Raw genomic sequence first — 23,915 nt, 5'->3', positions numbered from 1 at the left:
AAGCTGCATGCATGCAGAGCAGAAGATTGAGTTTGAAAGGCATTGTTTTCATCCTACAAGTCTAAGATGATTTGTGTTGGTCCAGTTGACTAATAAATTGTGTTTTGTTATGATTAATATTTCAACTATGTTGTTATTCCCTTCTTGTTGTGGTTGTAAGCAGGGACAAACCTACTTGGTAGCTAGATGGGGCAAACGCCCCCATAAGGAAAGAAAAAATTGTATAAAATGACCCAAAAAATTTATTTGCTCCTCAGAAAAAGAATTTCATTTGCCCCCTATTGAATGGAAAAAATTCATTTGTCTCCTTGAAAGTTTCACTTATCTCCCTAAATATTTATTTAATTCAAATCTAACCTATTTGTTATAATTACTGAAAATAATCATATAGTTTGAAAATGAAGGAATACTAATTTAAAAGATAATTTTATTTTTTAAAATAAAAAAATTATCACAAAAAATCCTCTACTACACAAAAATGGTAAAATTTTATTTATATTAGACAGTTTTATTTAATTCACCATTGTAATTTTATACTTTATGACTTATTAACTAATAATTATCTAACAAACTTTTGCCTCTAACGTAATTTAATAAATATTTAAAATTATTTTTTTTAAAAAATTACATTTATCTTAAGTAAAATTTTTGCCTTCTGTACTTGGTTTTTCTGGGTCTGTCATTGGTTGCAAGTTGACACTTTGATAAGTCCAAGTAGTGTCAACTTGAGGGGGGTGTTTGAATATTAAAGTGTGATTAGTGATTAATCACCTAGTTAATTAGTTGATATCCCTACATTTATATACAGGGGTCACATATATGTCATAGTGTTTAATTAGGGAAGTTCACTAAATCCCTCGTGGTAGTCCGCATAATTTGGGGTTTGATCACCATTTAGGCAAGGGTATGGATTAGTTTGAGCAAGCTGCTCTTGGTTTTGTATAAACATTGTTTCCCCATTTGTCATTGTTATCCTTCTTCCTTTCATATAGCAAAGCAAACACTTCACAAAGGATAGAAGAAGGGGAAACGATGCATACTCTTATTATGAGCACCTATGAATGCCAACATACATAAAACATTAACGTAGGTAGCAGGCGGCTCTGCTATTTGGTTTTCTAAGGGCTTGTATGGTTTCTGTTTTCAATTTTTGTTTTTAAAAACTGTTTTGCAGTATAGTTTTTAAAATTATTTTTCAAAACAAAATTAAAATAAATTGTTTGGTTATGTTAATTTTAAAATTAATTTTATAATAAAAAATCAATTGATAGTGATGGTCGCTGGTGGTTAATAATGGTGATTTATGTTGATAATTTGTCAAGGTGATAATAGTGTTAGATGTAATGTATTTTGAAAAAAAAAAAGATTATGAAAACAACTCTATATGTTTCTGTTTTTTGTTTTTAAAAACAAAACAGAACAGTTTTAAAAATAATTAGATTCAAAATACTTATCCAAAAACAAGTTTTTTATTTTTTTATTTTTAAAAACCAAAAACTGTTATTGAGAGTCCTCAGTGTTTTTTGGCTAAAGCTCCGGAGGAAACCAGATGTGAAGGGATTTTTGAGAGGTTTATGGGCTTGTTGGGACTATAACATTGCTCCAATGAATGCTTGATCCCATGGCTGAACATTTTATAAGATGTTACGTTGTCGAGGCAAAAATAAATTCTGTATCCAAAGCCAAGAGTCCAGGATGCAGTGATCGGAAGTTACTGCAACATATCGATTTCCACAAGTTGCAGGATCGGAGTAGACTCCACTAATGGCGTGATCATAATAATTTTATCCCATCCCATGACCATCATTGTACTCTTTCTCTTTGGTAGCTCTCTTGCGGCAATACCACAGGAGGTGTTTGGACTTTTGAGGTTTGATACATGTAAAAGTAGATTTTATACCTGTGCGATGCCGGCCTAGGACATAAATTATTGATTTGATTAGAGGAAAATAAAGAGGAGTAAAGATTATATATATATATATATAGAAGTAATTAATTAACAATTAATTACTAGTATTTTTACATTATATTATAGTATTTTTCACACATGAATATAATAAATTATATTCATTATAATTAGTAGATAAACTGAAAATTTGTGTAAAGGAATAAAAACTGATTATATTAAAGTTATATTGATTAAGAAATAAAGATATAAACTAGACACTTTTTTTTTTCTTCTTTGCATATATTGCATGTAACTTAAATATATGAATGGTACTATTAAGATTTGTATGTATTATAATACTTTATATTGACAACTGTGCATGAATTGAGAATAACTTTGAAGACAAAGTACATCATTGAATTGAGCTTGTTAATGAAATATATATTTGATGAGGACGTAACACGGAGCTTATGCAGAAGTAAATCCACCTTTACTACTCGTTTAATTTCATGTACCTGCAAAAGCATAAATTAATGTGTTCAGACAATTAACAATATATTATGGAAATGAATATTTTAATGAGTGATGAGATGAATAATAATTCAAAGACATAACACGTGATGAATTTCTAAACATAAAAAGGTTATTGGACAAAGGTACCCGAGAACTTTTTTAGTGAGGACATCATTCTTCATCCTATTAAATTTGACTGACGTTTGTTAACATTGATAATTAAAAAAAAAAAAAAGGAAGCAAACATTATGTGCAAAAATATTTAGAAACTTTTTCTTCTAAAGCTTCTAGTATGCTTAAGTCAATAAAGGTACATGATACTCATTACCTTTATAAAATAGACCAATATTTACCAATCCATTTAAATTCTATCCTTAAAAGTTAATAATTAATGTCAAGTCATTTTAACAGATTGCAAAAAGCTAGAGTTGGTATTTTGGACCAAGCCTAACGAGCCAAACCGAATAAACTAAAAAAATGTTAGGGCTGGACTTGAGAGTTTAAAAATTTTTCTTTACTTCAAGCTTATTCAAGCTGCTTAAATAAGCCCAAAGAAATCCATACCAAGCATAAACCCGAATAGGGTTAGCCTAAATACTTGAATTTTTTATTATTAATAGAATAAAATTAAAATTAGATAAGAATTGAAATTGATTAAAAATAATATAATATAATATTTAATAATTCGTATATTTGGTCCAACCCAAAAGCTTAAAATGTTAGGGTCAAACTTGACTATATGGTATTGTTTATATGTTTGAGTATTTTAAACCTAATTTGAATAAGCCTACCCCTTCCAAATTAAGGGCTCCAGTGAAACTTGAACTCTTTTTATAAAGTAAATAAGTACTTATATACCATTATTGACTTAAGGATATTGGATGTCAAAAGCACCTAGAGAAAATTTTTTGAATATTTTTGCTCCTTAACCCAACATGTCGAGTCCACATTAATGAATGTTAAGCCATTTCAACGATTTAGGGAAGAATGCCCTCATTAAAAAGTGTTTATAGGTACTCTTGCACCTTTGTTAACCTAAGGATACTGAACGCACCTGGCAAAATAGTTCTTGGATATTGTTTCCTTTTAATCCAACATAAAATACCAATATCAGTGTAGAGGAAGGGAATTCAAGAAGGTGGAAGAAACGTTGTACAGGAAGAATGGAGGAATCAATTTGGGGCCTTTCAACACCGATCTTGAATGAGGCATCATTTGCTAAACAGACTGGGAAGATTATCACCAATAAGGAGGGCCCCTTGTTAGCTAGAAAGAAAAATTTGAAGAGGAAATAGATGGAAATCTTCTACAATGAATAATCCTTGGATTACGAAGGGAAGGTGAACAATTCTTGGAATATGTAGAGATTCCTGAAGATCAGCTCTTTCATTTCCGTAATCTGATATGGCAGGTAGGCTAACGTAATTCTATTCTAATTATCAACAACCATCTTTGATGGCAAATGCAAGCATATCAGAATTCTCATGCTGGGAAGGTGTAGATCTTATTTTGAGTGATAGAATTTTGAGAGAATCACATTCAACTCCTTCTCAAGAAAATTTATTACAGATAAAGACAAACAACAAGTCTCATTCAAGAAAAAACAAGTCATGTTCCCATTTTAACAACAATCCGTTCTGCATTTGTCCTTATTTGTGATTAATTCTCTTAGGAGGGGGCTAAATGTGATTTTCCTTAGAATATTTTTTGGAATAAGGATTTGATAACTAATTAGAGAAGAAATTCTCAATTTATCTTTTTCTATCTTAGGTTAAGGTGCAAAAATATCTAGAAATTTTTTCTCTAAGATCTTTTAGTATCCCTAAGTCAATAATAATTAATGAGTACCTATCCATTTTATAAAAGAAGCCAATCTTCCTCAATCTGTTAAAATAGTTTGACAGTTTACTATCATTAGAGCTTAACAGTCAACATTAGGCCATTTTAACAAATTGGAGAAAGTTAACCTTTTTTTTTTTTGAAGTTAATGGGCAATATACACTATTATTGATTTACGGATGCCAAAAGCTATCAGAGAAAAATTTTTTGAATATTTTTGCACCTTAACCCTCCTACCTTTGATGTTGGAACTATGCATCTTGAATTAGCAGAATATATATTGACTAAAGGGGTTATTCTTTGAATTTAAAAACATTATGGAGTGTTAGATTACCTTTGAAAACACTGTTATAGGTGTGAACGATCATTCATAATGGAATTCCAAGGGCAGAACTGCTCAATTAGCATTACCTGCAAGTACAGTAGTTATGTACTCTTAGTAACCAAGAGAATGAATATAATCAATAGAACATATTTTCATTCACTGTTCCTCTGCAAGTGTAATTTGGTTCATGTCAAGCTTGGCGTTGATAATTTGAATGATCAATCGATTGGTTCAAAAGCCATATTATCAAGGAGAAAGAACAGGATTGAAGGATGAAGGAAGTCATTGCAACAATATCAATATATAATATACAGCCATTAAGGCTTATTGCCTTAGGACTAAAAAAATATTTGTTTATATCCCATACAATCGATCATTATTTTTTTCATTAAGTATTAATTTTAGTTCTATACTTTTACTATTGTTTACTACCCTGTATAGAATATTATTGATAATACCAATATTAGTTGTTACTACTGAAAGAAGTTTTTCCAAATTAAAATTGCTTAATGTTATTTAATATCAACCATGTTACAAATATAGATTAAATAAATTAGTTATATTTTCTATTGAAAGTGATATGAAAATATATGAATGACAATACATTAGGCCCTTAAATAATTTCGTCATAGACTCCAAAACTTCTTACAGCCCCAAGAAATATAATGAAGCATTAGAGAAAAGTTGTTGATCCACTGCATGCAATGGTTATGATAAGAACAATCAATTTCTTATGAGTGGTTGCGGAGTGAAATAAAATATATAATTTCATTCAAGAAGGTTCATTATCAGAAAATGAAAGTACAAAGGGATGGTTGGTTATTTTTTATTGGAAGACCAATAAATATAGTGTTAAGAAGTGTCTTGGGTTCAAATAGCTTTATGTTGCTTTTAATTCAGATATGTCAAATGCCCGATGCATTCCTAAGTATATGGAAGATGTGATAATTAACATCATTGAAAGAAATTAGGGACCGATCAAGACTTGGTAATATGGGATGCTAAATCATACAATGAGTAGTACGGGATACTCAATAAAGTATTTAAGTGGGTTGATTCTTCCACCTCAACAACTAACTTTTTAGATAAGGTTCACCATTGCACTTACGTACCCATCAATTGATATTAGAGCTTTGTCATCGATAATTTCAGAGAAGGTTGCACACAAAATTTTTCTGATAAGCAAAAAGCTAAATTAAATGTCATGGAGTGTAGTTGCCGGCAGTTGAGTGTCCATGGGGGGGACACTTGATGGAGATTTAGTAATATAGGTTGAATAGTATGGAATGTTCAATAGGATATTTAAGTAAGTTGATTCTCCTTCCTCAACAGCTAACTTTTGGGGTTCATCTTACTTTGGTACCCATTATTAGGGCTCTCTAACCTGGTCTTTGACCTAAATTTACTAGTAATTGGGGAAGACAAAAACTCAGCATTGTGTTCACTGCTCGTAAAGCTAATATATATGTTGACGCAAAACAGAAGTGCGAAAGATCAGCTCACTTTATTTGGAAAGGCATTACCTATGTTTGTATTGAAGGAGGATCAACATGTACAAAATAACTTGCCGCCACAATCAAGTAGCAAAGAATAAGCATCAATCCTTTTAAGTAGTTGGATGTTCCATTCTACAACAGAAAAAACACGTAAAAAAAATGTATAGATTGTTGCAAACAGCAGTTAATAGGGTAAAAACAGGTTAGATCAAACAAGAGATTATAAATATGTAACATATAGATGGTTATGTCATGAAAGGTTATGTCGGGAAGAAAACTATGGCCCGTTTTTTTTTCAGCTTTTTTTTTATAGAAAAATCTTTTTTAAAAAAAATCTATTCTATGAGGCTTTATGATTTTTTTTAAACTTTTAAAAATAATTAAAATATAAAAAAGTAGATTTTTAACCATTTTTTACTTTAATTAGTTTTTGAAATTAAAATAATCTGATAAGGTGAAAGGGATAGAATGTCATGAAAATGTGAAAAATACATAAAGATATCATACAATTTAAATTAATTAAATAATAAATATTTTTATAAAATAAAAATCCACCAATATACTATGAAATATAAAAATAACTAACAATAATAATCATTTTTTATTATTATAACCAAATATAAAATAATATCCGTTTTTTTATAAAATCTATATAAAATAAATCTATTTTTATCTCTAAATTATCTAAAAAATAATTATTTTTTAATTTTAATTCTTAAACAAACAGGCTCTACATCTAATTGAAATGGATTAGAATAAAAAGTCGAGTATTATGTTAGCTCAGACTTTTTATGCTTCTAGCCTCTCATTGGGTGCATTCAGCTTACTTATTCCCTTGTACATCTTAATTTTGCCAAATTATGAAGTAGGCTTGATTAAACTAATAGGTCCATGGGATACCCCTTAAAATAGTTTTAAAATTTGTTTCAAATTATCTGATGTGTTTACTAAATTTGATGTATAGTATAGAAAGCGATGAAATGAAAAAACCAAGTGAAATGCATATTTTATAGTACAACCCCGATAGCTTATTAGTCATAATGTTAACTGGAAATGCAAACAAATGAATATAAGACAAAGCTTAATGTAATTTCCAAATGTTATCTGGAAAGTCTTTTTTAACAAAATTGTAATAACTTGAAAATTTTATTAAGAATATTCTCAGGATGTAGTGCGCGAATAAAATATTATAGTTTTATTGGAAATGTAAACAAGAAGCCACTCAAATTATTTGTAAATTTGTTCTTACAAAAAAGTGGTCAAGATTACTTACATGAAGCATGAAAGCAACAATCACAACAGCTATGAAGAGAGAAGTTGTCTCAAAAAGTTGAAAATTCAAGTCCATTGGGCGCCCAACTATCCAACCCGTAACCACACAAAAAGGAATCTGAAATCAGTGGAATGATGAAATGTCAGAACTGGTAAGGATAATGGAAAGCAGCTAATCTGTTGTTTTAAAATTGGATAAAAGGCATTCTTTAATAGCTACAATCAAATCCAAACTATTTTCGACTAATATATATCATCCACCTAGCTAAAGGGCCGGACAAGATCACAAAATTCCCTTCAAACTACTTAAATTAAATGCAATGGTATTCTTCAATCACTTGAACATTATGAGATTATTGCTTGATGAAACCTCAAATACCACTACCTGAATGCCTGGATGACTGTTTCAATCCATGATGGACCTTTGGAGTTTATAGACTTAATTTTCCATTCTGATTTCTATGAAATGGTTGTTGTATATAAATCTCTTCTTCTAGCTCACCTTTCAAAAATGCAATTTTTACATCTATTTGATGTAGCTCTAGATCATGACTTGCAGCTATTGCCAAAATAAGTTTAATAGAGTTGAAGCACTCAACAAGTGAAAACATACCTTCACAATATATCCCTTGCTATTGTGTATATTTCTTGTAACTAGATGAGTCTTATATTTATCAATTGATTGATTCACTTTCTTTTTTTAAAAAAAATTTTGCTATCATTTGTTTCCAATTAATTCCCAAACTTAATTTGTCCTCATTGAATCCATTTATTTTTCCATTACTTTCTTCCACTTATCATTGGCAAGCTTAATTGAGCCACTTGTACAGAACATGGCTCATCATCATCTTATATAATAACCATGAGTGTTTCATTCTCTATTTGGAAGCATTTTTTCGGAACACTTTCTCTGTTACTCCTCCACAATGGAGTCTCTTGTGCATTTTTCTTTTGCTCAAATCTCTTAGTTGACCTTTTCAAACTCCCACTCATATGAACATGTTGTGATGATTAAGGCCTATCAACTTGTTCTTCTGGATAAAATTAAATTATTTGACCTATGCATGGTTATCACATTAGAAAGACATTTTACTCATAATATTATTGACATGTTAACATTAATGTATGCATGATGTTGGGTAGTGTCATTATTGTTATATTATACCATGTGATATGTTTATCCACGTAGGTATCCACTTAAGACCTAGTGCAAAAGGTGTTGAGGCTTATGTATCCATAGTCACATAGATGTTTGCTCATGCTCAGTAGAAAAAGTGACTTGGATTAAACCTCTCACAGATATGCAATCAGATCTGGGTTTGCCAAAAGGCAAGGTGAACCACGGTCCATTCTCCAAGGGAAGTGATGAGTTAACCATTGTATCCTTTCTAGTTGTGTGATCTATAAAAAGGGATTGGTGAGTGTAGTAAACTTAAAAATGAGACCTTCACTAGTTACATAAAGGGGGTGCTTATTGTGCCTATAGCAATTAAGGCTAGCCCATGGTTCTTAGGGAATAGTGTATGACATCTTATTACATTCCTTCTGTTTATATATATATATATATATGTATGTATGTATTTGTCTTCACTAGTTTAAGATTAAAAAAGGAGTTAAAGGATATTTTTATCCCTTCACTAGTGTAAAAAATTTCATTTACTTATAAATCACAAATATATTAACTAAGTTATAATTTTTTTTTAGAATTATATTAGTCTATTAGAATTTATTTGTAAGTGTTATACATGCATTCCTTGTTTTTGTGTATGTGTTTTTGTTATATATTTGTCTTAACTAGTTTAATATTAAAAAAAAGAGGTTAAAGGCTAATGTCAAAAAAAATGCATTTCCTTATAAATCACATAAACATTAATTAAGTCGTAACTTTTTAGAGAATTTGTCAATCTCAAAAATTGTCTTATAAATCGTGTCTAAAATTTGTAAATAATAATATTTGAATTTTATATATATATATTAAAGAAATAATATTTTAATAAAATATTATTAAAACAAATATAACACTTTAAGTTACTTATTGGTATTGTTGCCATTAATTATATTCACTAATCACTCCACAGCTGGTCAAACTATCTAGTTAAAAGGGTATTTTGATATTTTACATGGGTAAAAAATAACATTAGTTTCTTGTAATTTATTTGTAATTTTAATAATTAATTGATATTAATGTTTTTATAATGAACTTATTTGTAATTTTTGAAGTTTTTTGTAATTTTTTAGGTTTTTCTCTAGAAATTTGTAGATCAATTAGCAAGGAAAGTTAACTTTTATTAATAATAAGAACAATATTACACAATTTTCAAATGTTAAAGGAAAAACATAACACCAAAGAAAAATTTAAAATACCAAATATTTCTATATGAATAGTAGAGATAAAAGTAATTTTGGTTAATTGAACAGTTGTTGGGATCAAAATAAGCTAGAAAAAAAGGATTATTTCCAACACATCTTCCATATTTACTCCAAGGTTCTCCAAATAAATACTCCCTCCATCTCAAATTATAAGATAGTTTTAGACAAAATCTCACATACCAATAAAACTCATTAAATACATTTTACAGCCTTACTTTTTCGAGACAAAAATATAAACTTTCAAAAATGTCTTCGTTTAATACTCCATTGATAAAAAAATATTAAACAAAGAGAATATATGAGAAGGATAATATTGAAAAAAAAAATCATCAATCAAATCTTACTTTTTAATCAAAGTATGTTATATTTTGGAACATTAAATCTTTCCTAAAAGTATCTTATAATTTAGGACGGAAGGAGTAGTTTGTAACTCATTCAAGGTTCTGCCAACAATTCCCAACATACAACTCCCTCATGTGTAAATTGACATAACTTAAAAAATAATAATAATAATTAAGCAAACTAGCCCTAAATCATCTTATCATTTTGTACCCCTCCTCAAGCCCATTAGCCTACAAATTTAATGAGTAACATAAATCCACTCATTTAATAAGCATCTCAATTCCAATTATTGCATTTTATCAATATTCAAAAAGTATTAAGATATATTTTCTTTAAACAATTGAAAGCAATATTCACAATCAAAACACTTCTCATGTACGTTATCTTTATTATATAACAAAATTTATAATAACCATTCAATTAGATCAAACGGTTGATATCTGCTATGCGAGACACTTATTGAGTAAGTCACTTAAGTCATTTACCGGATCTAAATCCTCAATGTAACCTGATCCAAGACCCATTCATTTCTTAGAAGATTTCTCTTCGTTCCTTCTTGCCTCAGTGTATGTTAGAGTCAAATTCAGCCAAGCATTTAAAGGCTCAGACTAGAGAAACCGACAGAGAGCTCTCTGTTACAATGCGCACACTTCATAGTCCTAGCTTTCAAGAGTCTACATTCTCTCCTTCACAAATAGTCACTTCTCTACTTAAAACCCTCTGAACCCTTGCGCCCCAAACATATAAAACCAACAACTCGCTCTCTCACACTCATACACATCACACAGCCCAATTCCTCCATCCTTTTCTATAAGATGTTTTTAATCAAATTCTGCATAGTTATAAACTTTTATTATTTAGTTGAAATCACATAAAATTATAATAATTTTTCAATTTCACTCCTAATAGTATCACTATTAATATCATAGTAGTGGTGGGAAAAGCACACAATTAATATATACTCTCTTTTTAAAGATAAGGATAAAATTATCTAATTATTTAAAAATATCATGACGCCTCTTATATTTAAGAACAACATAAGCTTCTAAAAAAATATTATATATATATATATATATATATATTAAAGGATGGAGGGAGTAACTACAAGAATAAGAGGAGATAATCCTTGTATAATCTTTTCAATTATGGTCCATAATTTTCATGTTGATTAGCTACCCTAATCCTTAATTTCAATTGATCAATTTATAAACCAATCAAATGGAAATTGCTAAAGTAGGAAATTTTATCGATCCAACAAGTCTTGTTATCTAAAAAACTTACCACAAACAAGGATATTTGAATAGAAGAACCTATAGCCACTCCAAGAGATATGTCCTACACCAATGACAGAGACAAGATGCACAAAAAAAAATTATTAGGTATAATAAGTTGTAGCCAATATTTTGACATTAAGGAATTTTAACACTCAACTTCCAGAATAAATTAGTTTTCAATAAAAATATCAAATTTAAAAACTCCAAAATTATCATTTAGTTTTCTATTATATTAATTATAATGAATTAAGTTGTTCAAGTATTACTACTTTGAACTTTGAATTTGATACAGACTGTGTTGGTGTCCAAGACAACAGAATATGCACATCTGGATACTTTACTTATGTTTGGGGGAATCTTGCCACCTATAGAAGTAAGAAGCAAAGTGTAGCTGCAAGGAGTAGTATAGAAGCCAAGTTTAACCCATGAGATTTTTGAAGGTACATGGCTTAAGAGAGTATTTGAAGAATTGAATAAGATTGTCAACTTGCCAATTAAACTTTATTCAAATAGTATGGTTACCATCAGTATTTCACATAACCTAGTTTAACATGATAGAACTAAGCATGTTAAAATTAACAGACATTTCATAAGAGAAAAGATAGATGATGGTAAAATTCGACTAGTCTACAACACTATATTACCTTTCAAAGAACAATTGGTGGATATTTTAAAAAAAGGACTAGCTCGAGACAAGTTTGAATTCTTTGTTGGCAAGTTTGACATGATTAAATCTATAAACTAACTCAAGGAGGAGTGTGGAAATCCTATATTTAATTTTGTGAATATATACTTTTAATGTAAACATCATAGGATCAGATTATAAGATCATTTTTATTCTGTGCTATTTCCCCTGACTTCTCAGCCTCTATAACCAATTGGGCTGGTTGTAGTTGCTGTATATATTTTTTTCCCCTTGGGTGGAGTGAGATATCAAAGAGTTATTCCAATTTTTATTCCCTACAAACATTCTAAGCATTTTTGGAGGAGTAATTAGCACATTAAACAAGTCTTACCAACTAGGCATTTATCGGTAGAAAAAAACAGATCTCACCTCACACTAACAGTTAACAGTGGGTCCCTCCTAAAATTAGAAACATTCGCATTGGTTGTGAAAAAATATGTTGATTTACCCTACAATTTTGTTTAGGATACTAACTGCTCCTTAATAATGCATTTTGAAAACAAAAATAAAAAATAAAAACAGTTTTAAGATGTTTCTTTTTCTTTATTTTTAAAAATAAAAAATGAAAAAGTTTTGAAAATAATTAAATTTAAAGCACTTATTTAAAAAGTTTTAAAATTTTTTGTTTTGAAAAAAACAGTTTTTAAAAACAGAAACCAAACAACCCTAAGCCGCCTTATTATGATCCTGCATTCTCCCTCTATTCCTCAAGGAATCTTAATAGCCATATCCCTCCATAAATTGAAAGAGCCAATGCAATGCTACCTCTTGGGATTTTGTACGTTGCTTCTCACTTCTAGTCGCTAAGTTAACTCACATGAATGTTGAATAACACGTTAAAAATCGATCAAGATACTTCTTAATGAGAATGTGGAACCTAATTAAAATATATTTGCATTTCCCCAGTATTTAAACCTTCCAAAATGTAGTACTTAGATATTAAAACAAATAACCAAATTAAATTAATTCTTAAGGTTAAAAGAGCAAATTGACCTATAAACTTTTGAAAATAGTACAATATGATTCTTACCATCAACAAAAGTTAATTTTGACCATTAATTGACCAAAAAAAGAAAAAAAATGACTTAAAAATTATAAAAAAGAAACAAACAATTACAATAAACTACCCAAAAATTACAGACAATTATCCAAAAATTATAGATAAGGATCAAGAAAATTTTATTGATTCTTTCTTGTAATTTTGAGGTTCTTTTCTGTTATTTTTTGGTCAACTAACCTTCAAAAGTTAATTTTTGTTAATGATAGAGATTAGATTGCACCTTTTTCAAAAATTGAAGGGGAACATTACACCAAAAATAGTTTAGAGTTTTGGATGCTCTTAGATCTATAATTTAGGGGCCAATATCCTCTTTTATCTTTTTCTTAATCAAAATAATTTTAATCAGTCACTCTATTTACTCCCATTCACTCCAAATAATTATTTCTTTTCAAGCTAAACTATTTGCTTCTGCTTAACTAAATTAATTTGTTGAAATACCCGACTTACTCATACTTCAGCACTAGAAAATTGTTATACAATATTAAATTAAAATCTTCGTGAAAATTTTCCATTTTTAAAGTTCTTCTCTAAAATTTAATTATCCCACGACATTTTAAACATTATTTTTCTTGTCTGAAACAAAAAAGACAAGGGGAATAATCTTACTAGCTTGTCTTTCACAGCAAATATAATAGTGCCGACATGTTCCGTGGCATTCCCAACTATAGGGAGAAGAATAACACTAATAAATGGTATGGGTATTTTCAAGTCTTCCGATGCCCCCTGCAAATAATAATTACATTATTATGACACAAAAACCATGTAAACTTATTAAAACAGTAAAAAACCAAAAAGATACAGTTTTATTAGGTGGGATAGCTTAGTTATATCCAAAAATCCTGTGATTTCTCAATTCATAATATATGTTTTAGCATTTTTCTATTTTCTCCATTACCATTTTGATATCTTATTTCTCACTTTTGACGAAAATTTTAACAAAAATAACTTACAAGACGTGTGATAATTTTCTATGGAATTTAACAAACTGCTATAGGTTCAGTAGTGTGTGAGATCCTAAACTTATTTTTTATATAATGTTTCTTTTTAATTTTTGAAAAAGATAAAATATGACTTTTGTCATTAATAAAAGTTAACTTTAAATGTTAGTTGAGCAGAAAATAAAAAAATGAAAAATTATAAAAAAGAATAAAAAAAATTACAGGCAAAGACTCAAAAATTGTAGAAAAGGACAAAGAAAATTTTATTTACTAACCCTTTTAATCTTTACAAAGATTATAAAGATTAAAATTATTTTAAAATTTTAATCTTTATAATGTTATTTTTAAAATATAGAGACCGATATTTTAAACAACTAAAACCATAGGGACTAAATTGCAAGAGTCAAAGTTTAATGATTGAGTTATAACTGAATTAAAATTATAAAGACCGAGTTATAATGAGTCAAAATTCTGAGACTTAGTTACAAGTTGGTTAAAATTATAAAAATCAAATGATTAATTTTTCCTATTAAAAATATTTTAATCAGTGTCCTAATTAAAAACTCAATGAAAGTGATCATGGTTCTGAGAAAAGGAAAACAATGTTTCCAAGATTTGAATTCACCTCTATGGTGTTAACCAAATATTCTGACAGGATTGATATCCACACTGTCAAGATAGACAACCAGATTATTGATTCCCACATAGAAATCTCAGGAGCCTCTGCATCAGCTGAATCCACTTCACTCAGACCCCTTTCCTAAATGTCAGTGACCATTATCAACTTATACCATTATCTGAAAGTAGTTAAAAATCCTCAAGAAATAACAAGTATCAATGAAAGATTAATAATTTGACTCAACACTCATGTTATTTTGTTCTGAAGCTAGCTTAGTTAGCATAAAAATTTGTGTCAGTGTACAAGATGATGATGCAACACATTAATATATTAATCAATTTTACTACTACATTAAAACAAAAATTTCCTTTATCCCTCTGTTTCAATCAAGAAAACAATTTAGTCTTCGTATTTTTAATTGATCAATGGCAACATGGCATCTTCCAATTTGCTCAACATAATACTCTCATTTGAATTGCAAATACCTCTTCTCCAATTTATTTCCGATGCTTTTGAAAAATACACATTCCTTTTAAAGATAAAATTGCCTTGCTACCTAGGTTTAGATTGTCATATTGTTGGAGTTCATCACAATTAACAACAAAATCGCATATCAAGATTGTAAAAAGTTAATTTCACTGGCTAAACAATTTTATGAAATTTTAGAGATATTTGTTAAATATATAAAAAATAATGTCATCACAACTTGGCAGAAATTGGATTCAAATTTAGTGCAGTTCATGGATAATCCGTCTAATTTTAATGGAAAGAACTGCTTTGTCAGTTTTGACAACACTAAGTGCAGTGGACGACAAGGTCCAACAAGAAGTGATGAATTAGAACAACTGGGCGGATTGGTTTAATTAATTTGAAAACACACATACTGTACTAAATCTATTTCATAAAAAAAAGGATAGTGACATAAAAATTTCATTATAATATAAAAGGCTTTTATTAGCTATTAAAAAAAATATTTCTATAGCAATCCCAAAAGTGATGTTGTTTAAGGTAATGTAGAAAGTTAGTGACCTTCTGCAGTGGGTGTATAATCAATGTACAAAGTCCAACAGTTTAGGTGAATTTTATGAAAATGCCACCATCTAGAGTTTCTACATCGGTTGCTAACAGTTTAGGTGAATTTTATGAAAATGCCACCGTCTAGAGTTTCTACCTCAGTTGCTTTGCTTAGCAACCAATGTAGAAAGGTACTTGTTAAAGACAAAATTTGTGCCAGTGTTTAGTATTTACCTCATCATCCACTGGAGCTTGTGCATTCTTACGCCCGTTGAGTTGGAATGCTATATAAGAAGCATAAGCCACAAGCATAATACAGCTAGTAAATCTTGAAAGAGCCAACTCAGACTTCCAATTAATAGCTTCTGTATTTGTAGAATGAAGAACTGATGGAAATAACAAGCCCATTACAGCCATCAAAAGCAGCCCAAAATCTACTGTAGCATCTGCCTGATGGTTAGACAAACAAGTTGTCAGCCAAGTCAAGAAGAATCAAGATAGAACCAAGCAAGGGTATTTTTCATTTAGTATACTTTGTTAAATATTTGTTCTCTGTCATAAAACACTAGCCCACCAGCAAAGAATGCACTTCCAAGAACTAGCAATAGATTTGACAGAATTGAACCTAACAGTGATTGCTGAACAACACGAATCAAGCCACTTTTGAGGGCATGTATTGATATGATCAGCTCAGTTGCATTTCCAAATGTGGCATTCAAAAGACTCCCAACTGTTAGGAAAATGTGATCAGGGTTAACCAAAATTAAGAGATGACACGTAAGGATTTTCTACCAATACAAGATGTTGATGAGAATGATGATACTTACTTTTAAAAATCAAAATCCTCAGAAAAATATCAAAGCTAGCACTTACCCTTCTAAGATTACAATGGATGCTTCTGAAAATTATAAATCTAAAACATCAATATAAAATATCAAATGTATAGAGCCCTATTATTCACAGCCCATAAACAATTCTGTATCTCTCAAGTTATGTGCAATCTTTTTTCTTTTTTCATTCCTTTAATTTTTATTCACACATTTTCCATCAACGAAAAGCCTCTTGCTAAGTGCTTATGGTTTAATCATGGTTATCAACCTAGCTAAGTGCAGCAGGAAAAAAGTAATCTTATTTGGAAAACATATCGTATCTATTTATTTTTTTCTTGAGATTATCTGAAATCTGAAAAGGTAAAAATTTCAAAACAATGAAAATGTATATGTAGAATGGTTCAAGAATTGCAAAGAGACATATTAAGCAATTCATGAAAAACAATGATGCTGTCAACAAAAGGGTAAAGAAGCTTCAATCTAACCCTCCATTTGGAATGGGAAGAAGACAGGGAGGGGAGAAAACTAGGAAAGAAAAGTAGAAGGAAAAAGACATTTTTCCTCCATAACAAAGTTTTTTCTTTAGTTTTCCTCCTTTTTAGTGGGAAATTTGGAGAAAATAAGAGTAAAAAATGTCTTTTTCCTTTAGTTTTCTTCTGTAATTTTCCCTCCTCCCTATTTTCTCTCCATTCCAAACAAAGATTAAGAGTCAAATATAGAAAACAAAGGGTTACAAATTCTCTCTAGTTCTAATTCAAAGGTTCCCAAGAAAAACAAGCGAAAGAGTTCACAAAATTTGTAATTGGTAATAGGAGAAAGCTTAAAATACCTGTAGGTCCCGTAAAACAAACCAATTGCCTGCATCAAAAGCAGACCAACTTGTATAAAACCTTTGTGAATTCCATTAATCAAAGAAATTTTATTTGAGCATATGTAACAAAGCATCACAGGACAAATTTTAGATTAAGATTATCAGATACCAATGCAAGGAAGACAAACCCCATCCTGTAAGAGAAGGAAAAAGAACAGATTTAATTTGCTAGCTATCTGCTGAGGGATTGTTTTGAAGGATCTATTAGTGACGATTGTAATATTTAAGCATAAAATGCAAGCAGAGTTAGTTCGCTGAAATTTTTAAAAACCTAAAAAAATGATTTGCAAAATCATAATATTGTTCTTGAAAAGGTTTATGTCGAAGTAGTGGAGATGTGTAGTAAATAATACTTCCTCTGTTAAAAAATGGAAGGTATTTTTAACTGAATTTCACCTCCTAATAAAGTAATTACCTACTTTCAAATTAACCCTATTTTTTTATATTTACCCCTATTAAATATCTTACAATAAATATAAAGTCATTCATCAATAGGGGCACTTTTGAAAAAAAAAAGTAATGATTACACCTCAAAAAACTAAAAATGCCTTACATTTTTAAACATTTAACTCCTCAAAAAATGCATTATATTTTTGAGGGGAGGAAGTATATTAAAACTTTAATTTTAACTATAATTAAAAAGTTTGCAAGGATAGTGTCAATTATTGAATAAATTGAAAACTTCATGCAAACTCTTCTTTTTCATTGATGACTTGATAAAAATCAGTGATTTCAGAATAACTTACTCGGTTGTATATCCTAAACGTTCAGCCAAAGGTAATATGCCCAAAAGGCTAGAAAGAAAGACCAAACCCTGAAGTGCATGTAAATAAGCCAAAAATTGAGACATTTGTATAATCCATGATATCAAGAAACTAAAAAATTGATGTGTAAACTATAGCTATAAGCAGAAGATGAAGCTTACATGATTATGAAACAACTTATCAAGCAAAATAGCCAAAGGGCCGAAGGGCATGAGTACGTTTATTTTGGCAGAGAGGACCACCACTTTTATGCTACTAAACACCTTACTTCTTACAACTGAGAGCTTCCCTTTGTCATGATTTAGAGATGAAGCCTCTTCAAAGGAAGAGCTTCTTCTAGGAAATGATGAAGAAGCAATAATTAGGTTTCTATTTTCAAGTTCTATTGCAGACATTCCATCTGCAGAACCCATCTGCAGAATCACATTTTTGACATGAGATATTGCCAGTTGAGAATAGAAATAATACAAAATAGAACAGGGGAAAAATTGAATGACCCAAAGATTGTTTTAGATCCTCAAAATACAAAAGGGGTTTAATTAGAAAACAAAAAGAAAAGTGAGGCCCACTCAAACAAGTTTAGGGAGGATCCCTTCTTGATTTTATATTACACACTTGCACCTACTTTATTTTCAATTTACCCTGCTTAAACTTGTAGAATTTACATACAATTCTTCTAAAACTTAAGATATTACACTAGCCTCCCTTAATTTAAATTCTCAAACGCATGAAATTACTTCTTTGATTATTATTGCATTTAATTCGGCTATCAGGAATTTTTAATTGAAAAATTGCACTTAGCATCAGGGAGTAGAAGGGTATACTTCAAACCACCATGAACAACTCTATAAGTGAATAGAGGAACGTTTCTGCTTTAATTGAAACTAGAAAGAGTGGATAGAGACTTTTAAAACACCAAACACACACGCATGTAGTGTATACAATTTACACGTTAATCAAAACAAATATCAGTGATGAATATGAGCGAGCAACGAAGGGCTTTTTTTTTTTTTTTTTTTGGCTAAAGAGCCAATGATACGAGCGTTAGATAATTGGTAGTACCGAGGTAATCCTCTTCATCCTTAACTAAGCTTTTTCCTTCCCGACGTTGCAGGAGTTAGACTTTAAGCCTCCATAACAACTGCAAGAGATTTTTATCAACGGAATAAGACCAAACCCATGTCATCAATATATCAATATAATAACACATTGGTCGAGAAGAATTGACCCAGATATATAATGAAGAATATTTTGCAGACAATCAGAATAATATGCATCTTCTAGAGAAAGCAATAATCAGCCAGAATCATATTATTTATCAATTTCATAGTTTCGCTTTTCACTAATCATCAGTTGCATTGATTGAGAGTGTCCTCTCACTCTTCTAACAATCTTAGGTTTCTGAAACAAAATACAGAAAGAATATGAAGTAAAGAAAAACCAAATACAAGTACAGGACAAAACATTAATCTTATTTAAACTAGGGAACGAGCCAATACCTATGTCTAAGAATTTCCAAGAGATCTTTAATTACTGAGAAAAGGGGAAAAATCAACGGAAGCGAATAACTAAATGAATTTTAACAAGAGACCCAGAATCCATGTTCGCTCAACAGCTCACTTGTTTTATTCGTTAAATTTAGATAGGGTTTGCCGGAGATGGAGATGGGTGCATAGACGCAGAAGGAAGAAAAGAAGCAAAACCGATTAAAAAAAAATGAAGAACCTTTGCTGCAAAACTCACAGACAAGTGGCATAAGCAACGCTTTTGTTGCCTACATTTTTCTTCTTCAGCATGTGGTGCTTTATATTTGGTTAAATGTAGAATCTCACTGGCTAGATCGTTATGCATTGGACCATGTGCCCTGTCCCTATTGAAATGGATAATGCCTACGGAATGATAAAATATTAAATACAAGTAGTTAATGGGGAAAATTATTCCGCAGTTCCACACAACAACTGAAAATACCTAAAGTCCCACTAAGTACTCAATGGCGACCGACATGGGAGAATTCGAGGATCAATATATATATATATATATATATATCTCTATAAAGAACTTATCCCTTATTTGGATGGAAAGGAAATGTGAGAAAAAAGAAAACTACGGGAAAATCTAAGGAGGAAAACAAGTTTCCTCTTGTTTGAATGATAAAGGAAAAGTGGAAGGAAAGAAAAGTGGAGAGAAAAGTAAGGCATGAGACCATTATATTTTCTTCCCTTCTTTTTTCTTCATAAATGGAGAGATTTAAAAAAAAAAAAAAAATTCGTGGTTCCACATCTGCCCTCACCTCTCTCCCCTGATAAAGGCCCTATCATGATCACGCACCTTCATTCCAGTTCACTTACGCATTGGGACCACATGCTTTCCAGTGATCTAATCTCCACCTTCGAACTCTCCTGCGATCTCCAAGGCTACGGACTCCATTTCTTCTTCTTTTGTTTTGTTTTGTTTTGTTTTGTTTTTTTTTTTGTTTTTTACCATGAAAAGGATGCAAATTCATTACTGAAACCAGGGAACCAAGAGTACAGCAGCAAAGCACAAGTATAAGCAACCAGCAAACAAAATAACTCATAAACAACAAATTTAAAGAAGCATCAGCCAATTCCTTCTATACTTTGGACTCCATTTCAAACTTCCACAATTTGAGGACTTGTATATGCCACTTCATTTAATATGAAATTCTATTGCGCTATTTTTTTTAATTCCTTTTCATTTGGTGCTTATTAGTTCGAAACAATCCTTTATTTTATGTACTCTAATTGGTGTTTAATATGGAACAATCTCTGAATAAAAATAAAAAAAGGTACAATCTCTTATTGCCTTTGATTTTATTTTTTAAAATTTAAATATAAAATTATCCATTTTGATTTTTTAGCTATTATATTTTATGTTAAAAATTTATCCATTTTGATATTTAAGTAGAAAAATATAAAAATAAAATTTTTGGTCAAATAGTTTTATTTCAAGATATTATGATGGATTTTAATATGATTTTTTTCTGTAGTGTATTTTAATGGAACAATGACATAATATATCCAAATATAAGGGTATTATTGTCATTTTGGTTTTTGCTTATTTTCTTTTTTTTACATTTTCCTCCATCCATCCAAACATAAAAAGTAATAATATTATCTTTCCAGTTTTTTTTCTTCTCCATTTTTTTCTCTTTTTATTTTCTTTCATCTCAACTTTTCTTTCCATTCAAACAAAAGCATTAATGTCAATTACAAAATATTAGTAGCCAATGTGCTTTGTCTTATTATCATTTCCCTTTCCTTGTCATTATCCTCTACCTCATTATAAATAATTGGTGTGGTATAACTTGTGCATTCTATCATGCACTTATTATACTTCAAATTATTTCAGTTGACAGTGCCCTTTGTTTTCTTGTTATTTCCCCTTACCCTATGGCCAATGCCCTCCACCTTGTTGTAAATAATGGGTGATGGGTGTGGTATAACTTTTGTGCTTTATCATAAACTTATTACACTTTAAATTAGTTCAGTTGTCAATGCCTTCTGCCCTGTTGTCATTTCCTTTTGCCTTGTTGCAAATAACTATGGAAGGGAAAATGATAATAAGGCATATGACATTAACAATTGAAATATTTTAAAGTGTAATAAGTTCATGATAAAATACACAAGTTATATTATACATATTATTTACAACCAGGAAGAGGGGTAATCTGGAAGGCCATATGCACCCATAGCTCCATACAAAACTCTTGAAGAATTTTTTTAAAACTGATGTCAATCAATCTTCCAAAGCCGATATTCTTAACCCTCATTTTGAACTCCTTGTTTACATTCACAAAGTCAGCCACCTCTTTAAATTTTCTCGACAAACATCTAGTGTTGAATGGGTAGAATATATTTTTGACCTTGAAAGAAAATTGAGGAGGAAAAACATACCTTGAGTCGTTAATTCACACGTACATATGTGGGAACAAAGTTACACCAGTCGAACTTCATTCGGGTACACAGCAAACGCACTCAGAGAGAGAAAAAGCTTGTAAGGAGATAAATGAGACGAATCAAAATCGAGAGCGTTCTGTTTCTTTCATGCAGAGAACCAAAATCTGAATCGACTAAAACTGCACCTATAACCACCTCTTATGGGAATGTGCGGCAGTTTCTCTAACTGCCCATATTTCAAATTCAAAGGTTGGAGAATATTACTTTTTAAGGCCCAGAGTAAATTGCATTTTGAACCCAAACACTTTTCATAATTCTCATAAGAACCCCATTCCTAATTTGGGCTTTTATATGGGCCTGATCCACCAAGGGTAATAACCCAACATCTCCCACTCACATTTGGTGGAGAAGATAATGTCAGTTCTATCTCTTTCTCTTTCCTCTCTTCATACTAAGTGCTTTGCCGTGATCGCATGGGCTTGACGTCTTCATTTCAGTTATTTGTACTAGAAAATCCTATTAAGGACCAGCACAAATAACTTTAAAGTTGAATTTATTCTTGATTAAATTTGTGCCTTAATGTCCTAGATTTACCAATATACAGTTTTTCTCATTATGACTAATCTAATCCCTCATAAGTCAGCCCAAGACTTAGATAGTTTCTCTTATATGCGTAGTATCCACACTTGTGAATTCACAAATTATTTCATAAGGGACATGTCTTGAATATGAGCATATATATGTATATTTAAGATAATCTTCCTTTTGTCCATATACCACTTTGATAGGAAACAGTCGCTTTCCTAACATGAAACCTTTAGGTCGCATCAATCATGACCATAGCGTGCATGTTAAAGTAGCAGACTTGTAACATATCTCCATGATAATGTCAAAGTCAAAGGACATCAATGAAAGGATTTTTTTTCCTTTATGGGACTCACGTAGCAATGAAGCAGGGATTTATTCACTTGCTTCACATTGCAATTCTTAAGCACATGTGGTATGAAACACATGTTATGGTGTTACTCTTGCTTGTAAGAGTGTACATCGTTTTCATTTATTATTGGGAAAATGACAATTAAGGACCTTCTAAGAACATTAATCCTAATTACAGACCGTAAAATTTTAAAATATCAGTTAAGGACCATGGTCCTTAATTGTGATAAAAAAATATAGTTTGTGAGGTGGAATTCAGTGTTACCACTTGGAAATTCACTAACTCAACTTGAGAAAATTTGTAACGTATATTGTGAAAACATGAAATCCCACTTAAAAATCAATTGTTTAACAAAAAGCGCCACTTGAGAATTTACTAACTCGACTTGAAAAAATTTCTAACATATATTGTAAAAATATGAAACTCCACTTAAAAATTGATTGTTTAATAAAAAATACCAATTTGGACAAGTCACTTTTTATTAATGATTCTCAAGTAGGGTTTCATTTTTTCACAATATACGTTAAAAATTTTTTCAAGTTTAGTTAGTGAATTCCCAAGTGATGCTTTTTGTTAAACATTCCATCTCCAAATGAGGTTTCATGTTTTCACAGTATACGTTAGTAATTTTTTCAAGTGGGTTAATGAATTTCCAAGTTGCGTTAGTGAATCCCACCTCACAAATTATATTTTTTTATCACAATTAAGGACTATAGTCCTTAACTGAGATTTTAAAATTTCACGATCTGTAATTGGGATTAATGTTCTTAGAAGGTCCTTAATTGTCATTCTCCCTTTATTATTAGCATCATACAAACATAAGTTTAGATATTCATTGTATCTAAACCCAAATTCTTCTTTTCTATTGATCTCACATGACGTCAATTTAAAAGAATTTGTTGTTTGGCCACAGGTATCATGGATATGGGGATCCATCATTCGATCTAAGTATGCTTACGGA

At 30.3% G+C, this 23,915-nt stretch overlaps 1 protein-coding gene across 8 annotated transcripts; it reads right to left on the bottom strand.

Annotated features, from left to right (window-relative positions):
• Positions 1–2,186: 2,186 nt before the first annotated feature.
• LOC129317922 (vacuolar cation/proton exchanger 3-like) lies at positions 2,187–19,973 on the bottom strand. 8 transcript variants are annotated; one of them, XM_054962342.1, is made up of 14 exons: positions 19,844–19,973; positions 19,163–19,241; positions 18,262–18,513; positions 17,295–17,323; positions 16,463–16,533; positions 16,169–16,365; positions 15,870–16,085; positions 14,628–14,762; positions 13,671–13,787; positions 11,327–11,380; positions 7,335–7,451; positions 6,089–6,193; positions 4,575–4,651; positions 2,187–2,403 (listed from the first exon to the last, which is right to left on the bottom strand). In XM_054962342.1, the coding sequence occupies exons 2-12, from the start codon at positions 19,178–19,180 to the stop codon at positions 6,089–6,091; spliced, it is 1,311 nt and encodes a 436-aa protein (XP_054818317.1). In that variant the 5' UTR covers positions 19,181–19,241; positions 19,844–19,973; the 3' UTR covers positions 2,187–2,403; positions 4,575–4,651. The 8 variants fall into 8 exon arrangements, with proteins under 8 accessions (XP_054818317.1, XP_054818316.1, XP_054818315.1 ...); XM_054962341.1 differs by having other exon boundaries at positions 19,826–19,964; XM_054962340.1 differs by having other exon boundaries at positions 19,600–19,901.
• Between the last annotated feature and the right edge of the window lie 3,942 nt (positions 19,974–23,915).

This window comes from Prosopis cineraria, unplaced genomic scaffold (assembly GCF_029017545.1).
Source record: "Prosopis cineraria cultivar Desert tree isolate PC_DT_omini unplaced genomic scaffold, ASM2901754v1 PC8, whole genome shotgun sequence".
NCBI lineage: Eukaryota > Viridiplantae > Streptophyta > Magnoliopsida > Fabales > Fabaceae > Prosopis > Prosopis cineraria.
Note: the sequence above shows the minus strand (reverse complement) of the source record. Positions and strands in the feature narration are given on the sequence as shown.